Source organism: Sturnira hondurensis, unplaced genomic scaffold (genome assembly GCF_014824575.4).
Source record: "Sturnira hondurensis isolate 20B ecotype Veracruz unplaced genomic scaffold, ASM1482457v3 Scaffold0001872, whole genome shotgun sequence".
In the NCBI taxonomy this organism is placed as follows: Eukaryota; Metazoa; Chordata; class Mammalia; order Chiroptera; family Phyllostomidae; genus Sturnira; species Sturnira hondurensis.
Window position 1 is genome coordinate 12,901,741 of NW_028074503.1, and position 10,802 is coordinate 12,912,542.

Below are 10,802 nucleotides of genomic sequence, written 5' to 3' on the forward strand. Positions count from 1 at the left end.
TTTCGGGCTTCTCCTCCTGCCAGCCTGGGGAGGAAGGGCTGCGGATGCTCTGAGGGCTCTGCGGTTGAGTTGCATGTGTGTTGGTATTTCCACAGAATGGAACAAGCCACTGGCAAGTTTACTTTCTGTCTTACTCCAGCTGACTCCAGCCAAATGTTTACTCCATGCAAGATTAAAATCCTAGCTACAAAATTTTCCTGAACTATAAGAAACTGTCTGGGGTTTGGGGATGCTCCGCCACTTTTTTCAGTTTCCCCAGATGTTCTTTTTAAACTTCTCTTGGTCATCCTCATCTAGACTGGGAAGCCCTGAGAGTCTGCCGGCCAGGGCCCAGAGACAGCGCCGGCCTCACAGCACCCGGCGCGCAGAGTGCTCAGCGCGCTTCGCAGGGTGTCTGCACCAGCCCGAGTGGGGCGGGCACTGTGGTCTGTGTGTGCAGGGCGCTTTGTAGTCTGTCGAGCACTAGGTGAGTTGTGGTTATTCTTTTCACCAGTGTGTTCCACATGAAAGCCAGTGAGGTGCAGGCAGCTCTGTGAGTCTGAGGGTGTGGCTGCTGTCTGTCTGTGACCGTGCGGGTACCAGTCGCCAGGGACTAAGACGGCCTGCCTGCCCAAGCAGAAGGAAAAGCCTGATTCTAACTTTGAGCCACATCTTGTCCCCATAGGGAGTCCTTATATGAGGAACACTGTCAGGTGATCTCCAAAGTCAGGGTTGATGTGGGCCACCGAATTCCTAGCTACTGGCAGGCAGGACGGCCGTAGCTAAGAGCTCTTGGCTCCTGGGCTGCCTTCACGGGGGTCTGCCCAGACGACCACACTCCTTTCCTCATCACCAGGCCCCCATATCAGCACCCTGCAACTTGCTGCCCTTCTCTCTGTGCAGGCGACAAGGGCAGACACCTGAGCAGCCAGGATACTTGAAAGCATCATCAGTCATGAAGACTGAGTAGTGGCTTTAGCAGTCTTTTCCTGAGACACTCGGTGTCCTCTCCTTGCCTTATCTCTCTCACAGCTGCTGCTCTCGCGCCTGCGCCTGTCCCAGATGAGTAACAAGTTATAACCAGGGGTCTGCTTCCGAGCAGGCATGCCACCAGGTGGGAAGAATGGCTGCAGGCCAGAAGCTCCATGCCGCGGGCCCCTGGTGTCAGGGCGACCCCCCGCAGGGGCCTGGGGCTCTGCTGGGTCCCAGCAGATTCACTTGTGGGTCTTGTGATGCTCTTTAGTTGCTGCGTTTGGTTTTCTCTTTTAGCGAAGGTAGGAAAATGTGTAGTAGGTTCTGTGAAGATTTCTTTCCAAAACAGAGGGAAAAGTTTGGCACGTAAAGCCTGCTGACTGTGCCCGGGATGATCCGTCCTCTGATGGGGCGGGGAAGCGAAGGCATCCATCCCTCTGCGTGTGCTGGCTCCTGAGAGTAGGGCGGCCCCTGCCTGGAGTGGTTCCTAAGCCCGCGTTCTCCACGGTCTGGGGATGCCGTGCTGTGCAGGGATGACGGGCCTGGGGCGCCACAGGGCCTCGACACAGTGAACTTCCTCAGCTAACGCGTGTCCGTGCCCTGCAGGAGGGCCACCCGGAGGAGCCCGAGGCGGAGGAACAAGTGCACGAACAGCAGCCCCAGCAGCAAGAGGAGTACTGACCTGCCCCGGCAGCTCTTGACCCTTCCATTTTACGTGGGAACTGTTCTTCTGGAGAATTGGAACACGTGTGGCCTCAAGCTCAACAGAAACCAGGTGTTCCCAGTCTGCCGGTAACATCAACGCACTGTTGCATACATACGCCAGCCACTGCACTCGGTCCCATTTCCTTTGCCAAGACACATAGCAGTTGGCCTTTTGGTGGCCTACCTGAGAGATCCTGGGGTCACATACCTTCAACTTCACCACTTGGCTGCGTGAAATTGGTTCTGCTCTTTTCATTTCTTCCCAGAGCAACTCTCCCCACCCCACTACCACCACCAACACCCCCTTTTTAATCCTGGTGTGAAACAATGGTAATTTGATATATGGTATTTATATTGACATTTCTCAACCCAGTGTCACTAGATGTCACATACATTTGTGGTGCTTTGATGTTTGCAAGTTTAACCTTTTGAACATAAATTTGGTAAAATAATAAATTGGAACAAAGGGAAAGAGATACTTGATATGAAAGCCATAATGACAGTGACTTGTTTTGTAGGGGAAAACACGGAGTCAGTTTCTGCCTGTACTCACAACTTAAAGGGAAACAAAGAATCAAAACTAAGACATCAGGGCCCGGCAGTGTTCACACATCAGCATGTCAGACAGCCACACAGTGTGTTGTTGGTATTTTCCTTGAGTGAATGTCTTCAAAAACTATCTCAACTCAGCCCTCTAACTGCTTGTCCCCCGACCCGCACCCAGGTTCTCATGCTGTTTTCTTTCTCAGGGTCCTCTTTGGTGGGCAGCCCCTCTCCCCAAGAAGCTGTCTTCAGTTACCTGCAGTCCAGAGGGGTCTGCATAGGTCCAGGTGCCCCTGCCTCCAGGGTGGGTTTCAGTCCCGTCACCACTCTGGGCGGCTCCAACTAGAATGACTGCAGGGTGTGCAGCTGAGGGGTGGGGTCCGCATCCGGCTGCACACCTGCTGGGAGGGACGGCCTGATGCGTCGGAGGCCGATTCCGAGGTCTAGTGTTGACACTGGAATGACAGCACAGCATATTCTGTGACCCCGAGTACCTTCTGGAATGGAGCATTTCCCCTCTTCAGTACGGCGACCTTCCTTGTCATTGACCTTTGCTAGGCCTTGGCAGTTCATAAACCAAGGATACACGGATGAATTAAAAGCATTCCTTTTTTTTTCTTAAATAAGATTTGCACATTTGCTTAGTATCTTTCCAAATCTTTCCCTCTTTATTCTTTTTCCCCCCTGCAACGGATGGTATCCCCTCCCAGAACATTCATTTCACTTGGTTTCTGACTTTAGATTCACCTTCAACTTGTTACTTGACTTAGCAGGTGCAACAAAAACAAAGAAGTGTGCCCACCCCACTTCCCTCTTAACTGAAAAGCTTAAAATAAATTTCTGAATTATGTATCATAAAGCTTTGACATTTCTTTATTAATTGATGAAATACTAATTCTAAACCCTCACACTGAAGCTTTCCACCAAAAGAAGTCTCGAAATAAACCTTTTGCCGCAAAGTGGTATTTATTGAGTTACATGTAAAAAAGATGGCTCATACTTTGAGGTGATCACAACACACTGGGCAGGATCGGACGGCCCTTCCGTGGAGTTGGTTTCCCTTCCCTCTCTCTCCTGCTCGCTCTGTGCCTCAGCAGCTCCCTGCCCTCGGGCGGAAGCCAGCTCTCAGCAGTGACTTCCCCTGGCTGCAGGTGGCGGTTGTGCTGTCCACAGCGTCCTGCTGAGCGGCGTGTTCCCCCCAAGCCTCTTGCACTCACTGACTTTCCTTGTTCTAAATAGCTGTTATGAGGCACCATAAAGATTATACGTCAGTGGGTCCTACTCAGTTTGGTGCCAGCCTGAGCCAGCTGAGGAAAACCCAGTGCTGGGCACCCAGGATCCCTACATAATTACAGAAGCCTCACCTCACCACTGACACCCACCCACTCCGCTGCTCCCTAAATCCCCAGCCTTGTCAGCTATAAAGATACTGGACAGATAATTTGCAAAGATAATATCCCCCAGTCATCATACTTAATTCTCCTACCCAGAGTCTTGGAGCATACTATTCGTTTGTTTAGAGAAGAGCTATAGATGCCACTTCCTGTCCCTGTCTGAAACATCTGCCACTGTGTTGCTTCACACGGGACAGCACTGAGACCTTGGGGAACATGTAACAGCACCCCAGCTTCTGTGCAGGCCCATCTCACTTGCCAGACCTCCTCCTTTCTCCCCAATGGCTGTACCCCATCATCCCCCCATCTCGGCATCCAGGGTTCACCTTCCTCCATGGCCTGGTCATGCATCGTCATGCTGGGCCAAGAGGCGACCTTCAGTGTATGCCCTGCTCCTCCCTCTCAGAAGCCGACTTCACTCGTAGCCTCCCCTCACACCTGCTGTGGCATTCATGGTGCCCACGGCTCGTGTCCGATAGGAAGTGATGGAAGCAGGGGCAGAGAGAGCCCGTCTTCTAAGCAGAAAAGCAGAAAGAGAAAAGGCAAACACCCTGTTGACCTGAGAGAAGTAAACTCCAGGAGGGAACCGAGAATAACTCCCTTCCCTGGTGAGTATCTATCTCCATTATTCCGTTAAGGTTTAATATGCATTCAAATTACTTTTACTAAATAGTACACCATAAAGCTTTTGTTATATATTACTTGTAAACTGAAAGGAATGTAAACATATGTATTGTTAATTATAAATATAGATAAGTAATGACATAGATGAAAAGGTCTTATTCAGATGTATCACATTCGTTTTACATTACCCACCAGTTGTCGCATGGTAGAATAGCTTTTTGTCTCTGAATATGTGAATAACTTGACTTGCGGTTATCTTTTTACATATTTAATAAAAAAAAGTATATGTTAAAACCGGCTTGCATCCATAGGTTTCCTTTTGAGTGAACATGTGTGTATGGCTATCTGTGTGGATTCACATTTTATTACAATTACACAGGGAGAGTGGTCTGTTTTTTACTGATAACAAACATGTTAACTGGAATTACAGATCAGCATTTGATATCAAATATAGCAGCTATAATGCCTTTTAAAAATATTTGCCAAAAACAGACAGAGAAACCCTTCCCTTAGGGAAGGTTCCACCGCCGAGCCGAGCTCCTGCAGGCCCAGCCTGCTCCATTGGACGAGACAGAGGCGCAGAGGGGACTGCGCAGAGGCAGGCAGACGGGTCAAGGTGGAGCTCTGCGGCAAAACAGCCTGTGGTTGGCAGAAGCCCTTCGATCAAGTGTATTTCCCTCCTCTGGTTTGTTGACTTTAACTGGAATGATTTATAGACATAAACAGAATATAAAGCCTAAAAATTCCCATATATGTATTCAGAGTTTTAAGCTAACCCAAATTCACCACTCGTTTGTAGCACACTCTCTTCTGGTTGTTACATTGCTTACATAGATGAAGTGTGACCTCCTGCCAGTGGAACTATTTTTTTTTACCAGCTTGGAAGTTTTTTCAAGGCAGAGGAATACGTGAGGGCAGGCAGGAGGGAAGGAATGTACTAGGATTGGCCCTGTGAGCCACCTGCAGAGATGCAGGTAAGCAGGTAAACCCTCAGTCTGTCAGGGTCACTGAGGTTCAGCTGGTACCTGGTCACCCTGAGGATGCCGACTTCCCTAAACTGCTTTTAGCACCACCTAGAGGCCAGTTTTGTTTCTGTCCTGCTTCAGGCGCCTGTTTTCCATTCACTTGCCTTCGCCCCCTTCTTTCAAGGGCAGAGAAGTGGGAAAAAACAGAATGCAAAGGTGCTACCACTCTTCTCCAGCTACACTCACCTCCCCACTGGGCACGCTTGTGCGAAAGTCTGTGCCATTACCCGGGTGTGAAATGTTGCACTCAGAGTACGTTTCCGTTGAATTCACCAACCAGGGTTTTGAACACCGGTCTTCCACTTAGACATTTGTACACAGTCGGGAGCACGTGTGATTCACATCACTAGTGGTCCAGAAGTGGTAATGACATGCTTGCTTCATTTTATTAAATCGGGGATCATCTCTTAAAATAGTATGCATCCCTGCTGCCATTAGGGGTAGGCCTGACTCGGGGGAGGGGGCAATATAATCCCATGAAATTTGGGTTATAAAATGACAGTTCTCTAAAATTAAACATACAACTTCTTTCTGACCTTCCATATTCTTCCTCCTAACTGCCAGCACGCAGTGACTGATCAGTACAGCTGCTGTCCCCCGGTAACATTCACTCACCCAGCTTCTCAGCACTAACACGCGTTGCCGAACAGCTCAAGGGTGAGAGCAGAGCACCTCCGTGGCTGTCTGACAACTCCTGTTGTGCTGAACTGGGGACTCAGACAGGCCAGGGAGTGCCCTGGAAGAGCTCTGGCTTCCGTGCCTAATGGAAGGCAGAGCTTAACATCCACTGAGTCCTGGAGAACTCCACAGGGCACCAGGATGGCAGATCACAGGACCACCCCAGGGCAGACCGCCTTTCCCAAGCTCCTGCCTGGGCCCCATGCCTGGTGGGAGTGAGGTTTATGCAGAAGGTGCGTCTGCTAATAAGTAAGGCCTTGCCGCCTCCTGTGTTCAGTTTAGGGTTGTAACCAAAAGGCAAGGTCTAGCTAGAGCTAATGTGTTGAATGCCTTTTCCTCTGAAAGAAAATGCTGAACCCTTTTATGAAATTAACAACAAGTTTTAATTTCTTAAATAGGTTATGTGTATTTTGTCAGGACTGGGTGTAAATTGTCTTTAAAAGGTAATATACTAATGTACTTTTGAATTTATAATATTCAGTAGGAACTAGCCGAGTACCTAAATGTTTTTTCAGAGATTAAAAAGTACACATTTCCTTTTGTGTAGTAAATGCCCTTCATATTTTTACACTGTGGTATTTCTTTAGATCTTGAAGGTTATGTGTACAATATAACCTCTTAAAGTTGTTTTTAAAATTGTTTTAAGATATATATATATATATCTTATTCACTAAAATGTTTTGTTCAAATTGGCTGCTCTAGTGCCTTAATTTCTAACCTTTTGAAATTAGAGAAGTAATGAAAAGTTCCCATAGATGTACTGAGTTTTAATCTAATGCAAATTCACAGCTTTCTACTGGGATACTCCTCTGATCTGATTTATTGATTATATGGATGACATGTAGCTCCTACCAAGAGGAAACAGTTTTTTTAACCAGCATAAAAGTTTTTTAAGAGAAAGACCACAGGATATCACTTTAAAGGTTAGTCTCTTATTAGCTGTCTCAAAGATAGCCAGAAGGTTCAGGGACCTTCCTGTAGAAACAGGCACCTTCTGTCACCTGAGCTTCAAGGAGGGTGGGGGGAACAGAGAAGGAGAATGATTTTACCCCAGAACATTTTCAGTTTTTCTTGAGAGAACGGTTTGGAGATTAAGATCACAAGGTGCCGACTAGTCATACCTAAGACATCACCACAACACTCAGGGTTTCTAGCTTTCCTTTCTTTTCTTTTTAAAATTCTGATACCATTTACTTAGGGATGAAAAGCATGCTCCTTTGAAAGATTTAATAAGCACAGAGTGAACAGTTGTTGTATTTGTCCTACTTACAGTGTATCTAAAAGCGCTTAAATGTAATCCTTTCTCTTCTGAGAACATAATGTTTGAAACTGACAGACATGTTACACCTCCTATGGTTGTTTTTGTTTTAGCAAAGACTTTCTTTCCAGGGTAGGTAATCCCTAGTTAAAACACACAATTGTGTTAGCCACCAAGTATTTAAAAGAAACCCCAAACATGCTTAATTTGACAACATTCATAGTAACCAGTTTCCATACAAGTGTAAAATGGCACCGTGGACCGCACTGCTATACATTCAACACAGGACACCATGAAATAACCCCATTTAACTCCATCTGAGCCGAATGAATGACTGCCGTCATCTCGCACACCCCCCTGGGGTACTGTTACCCAGCTGGTCTCCAGACGGCTGTGAAGTATCTCTCCCACTGTCTTATGTGACTGTGCTGAATTCCACGTACAAACAAGGGGGTGACTTTATGTGTGGAAGTGTCCACAAGCCCAATATGGGTGCTTTTGGGCCAAATGTAGTATGGGCTTTTGAAAACCTAGAGAGAAGACTCCTGAACAGCCATGCCCATCCAGGCTGTGCCTGAAGGGGCTTCCGGCTCCCTTGAAACTCGCCTCGTCCCCCTGCTTCAGTGGGTACCCCACTACATATTCTCCTACTGAGGGAAGGAGAGGGGACGCCTGAGCAGGGAGACGAAGCTATGTGAGCCCCCTTGCCTTCTAAGATGTCTGAAGAATAGTCATGGGTCCTTCAAGAAACCTGTCCCTGTTTTGAAAATAGCATGGTAGGGGACTTGATGGTGTCCTCAGCCCAGGAGCCATGTGCCCACTTCCCAGGACGGGAAGGTGAGACCCCAGGCCCTGGGTGGAGGGGGATGACAGCCGGCAGAGGCTGGCCTGAGGGAAGAGGCTGCAGGAGGGCCTCACTGAGGCCGCAGCTTCGGCACAACTCCAGCTCCGAGTATCTGGCCCAGGGAAGGCCGTTTGTCCCTTGGCCCATTAACGTTGCTCCTCTGGAGCAACCGTATCCTGGAAACCAGAGAGGGAACTGGCTGCTGCTTCACGGACAGGGTGTGTATTCCTGGTCACACTTATTTACGGAAAAGATGTGTCGGTTCAATTGCTGGTGCTCCACACCAACAATTGGGGTAGAGGGTAAATTACCAAATGTAACCACTCTTTAAATTTAAAGCATACAAGCAAGAAAGCTGCTAACACCAACTCAGAAAAAGCCAAAAGAAATTTCTAAACTAAAAAAAAAAAAAGAGGCAGTGGGGTGAGGGGAGAATGTTTTTGGTTTTGCCTCTAATTTGTTTTCCAAAGCAGAGCACTAACCATGGACAAAACACAACAGTCGGTAGTGACTTTCTCCTCCTAAAATATCATGTCATGCTCCCTCAATTACTTTAAGGGACTCTAAAGAAAGAGGCATCCTGAATCCATACGTGCACCAGCTGAAAAAAAGTAAAGTGAAGCCATTTACATATTTTGTTAAAGCAGTACGGTACACGTACGCGAGGCTACCAGAGTGCAGGGGAGAGAAGGAAGCAGGGGAAAGTGGAGCCGGAAGGACAGTCAGGACCCTCACATGTGCACTGAGGTCGGTCTCTGGGCTTTCCCAGGACCAAGGGGGAAAACTGCCTCCGAGTGACCTCGGGGCCAGCACTCTAGAGAGGGAGGAAATCATCGTTTGATCTAGGGAGCCTGACCTCAAGCATCTCACAGTGAGTACAGTGACAGACAGGCCTGTCCCTGTCAGCCATCAGGGCCATCCCTGACGACATGGTGCTTAGTACAGGTCGGTAAAAGCCAATCTCCCAGAGACCAAAACTGTGCATGGGAAGAGTGCCTGCAGCTTTGTCCCGGGATAAAACAGGATATCCAGAGGCAAGGGCAGCACTGCTCATTGCAGCAGGCGTCAGGTCAGCACTGCAGGACAGAGGAGGCGACCTTCCACTCACTGCTGCTGCTGCTGCTGCTGCTTCTAGAGGGCAGACACGGAGTGTGGCTGACCCAGGCCCAGTCCCTGTCCTCACAGACACGAGGAGCCTGGTCAGGACACACGCCCCTTCCTCGTGCAGATGGGAGGAGACCTACAGGCAGGGTCACAGTTTCCCCAGAAGCATGTGAGGGTCAGAGGTGTTTTCATTTTTTCAATTATCCTTGGCCATTTACTGCTAGGGCCATCTTCAGTGCACGCTACAAATATGAGACCACTGGCTGGGAAGCCCTCCCATAACCCTCAAAATTACCCTGGAGATGGGAGGCATTGCACTTGTCAGTGGACTAAGTCCAAACATAAGTCTGCAGGAGAAACAGGATAATAAAAAATAAAAATCTTACTACATCTGTAAAACTCTTCTTAGGTCACAAAATGGTTCCACAAATAACCATGTAGAAGAGGAAGAGAACACACTTTGAAAATGCTGTGCCCTGGAGTCAAACCCCAGCCAGCCCACTTCCAGACACGTGACCACAAACAAATCACATCACTTCCTAGCCCCCGTTTCTTCGTTTCAATCTGTACACTAAACCTTTCTTGAAGAGTTGTTTCAAAGAGTAAATGAGATAATGTCTGTAAAGTACCTTGGACATAGTAGATAGCTGATAAAATAGAAGCTATTATTACTAATTTTACTTTTGGTGGTCCCGTGATTCTCAACAAACAACACACACACACACACACACACACACACGGCATGACCCCAAAGGGAGAGTTCCCTGAACAAAGTGAGGCATCCATGTGAAACTGGATATAGGAAATGAAAAAGAAGTAAGAGTCAAAGACTGAAAGGCTTTTTAGTCTAGGCAGCTGATAGTCGAGAAGAGCCAGGTGGGAGCCTGGAGAGAAGGTGTCAGACAGCAGGTCCTGAGGTGGACAGGCCCCGCACCGTCTCAATCTTGGGATGGTGGCCATGGAGCCAGTGGTCAGAACCAGTGATAAGGAGGCGTGGCCCTCTCTAGGAGCAGATGGCATCCCAAGAGTGAATCGGCCCATGAGGAAAGGGAGCTGTCAAGGCAGAACCTGGAGCGAGGGGCTGCTATTTGGAGGAATTAAAGAGAAGCCAAGGAGATGTTGGGAAAGGTCCGTGCAGAGACCAGAGCAATGCAGGTCTGAGTGGATGGCATCTTGGCCAATGGATGAGTGGGAAAATGAACGGAAGGACAAAAAAGTAAGGGAAAAACAACCAGAGGAAACAGCTTCAGGGAAGATTGGTCGACAGTATCAAAGCCGCAGAGGAGGCACAGAGGATACGTTCTGAAAGCTGGTGGAGTTGACAAGAACCGGGTCACTGCCAGCTTCAAACGAAAATTTTCGGTAGAGTAGTGGGCTCAGAGCGATACATGGAAACTGCATGGGAAAAAGTCTAAAAGCAGAAAGGAGGAAATAAAAAGGATGAGAGAGAGAAAAAGGAACAAAATCCAGCAAAGACTTGGAGTACTTAAGCCAGGACCACTTCTGTACAACCATGGCGGAAGCACCCAATGAAAAGCAAAGAGAAAACAGTGAGCATCTTCAAACCACCCACTCGGGACTGTTCCCGACCCGTCAAAATAGAACCCGAGAAATCCTGTAGTTCGGAGGTCAAAAAAAATTAGGGTAATGAGGTGAACATTAAAAGACCTATTCTG

The 10,802-nt window shown here is 48.1% G+C and overlaps 1 protein-coding gene across 6 annotated transcripts in view; it reads left to right on the forward strand.

Annotated features, from left to right (window-relative positions):
- The window catches only part of MAPRE2 (microtubule associated protein RP/EB family member 2), a 143,793-nt gene extending 139,295 nt beyond the window's left edge, over positions 1-4,498 (forward strand). For all 6 annotated transcript variants that reach the window (XM_037032908.1, XM_037032899.1, XM_037032891.1 and 3 more), the window contains one exon: positions 1,558-4,498. In XM_037032908.1, the coding sequence (XP_036888803.1) occupies positions 1,558-1,632 (75 nt within the window). In that variant the 3' untranslated portion in view covers positions 1,633-4,498. The remainder of the gene's footprint in view (positions 1-1,557) is intronic.
- Positions 4,499-10,802: the final 6,304 nt, after the last annotated feature.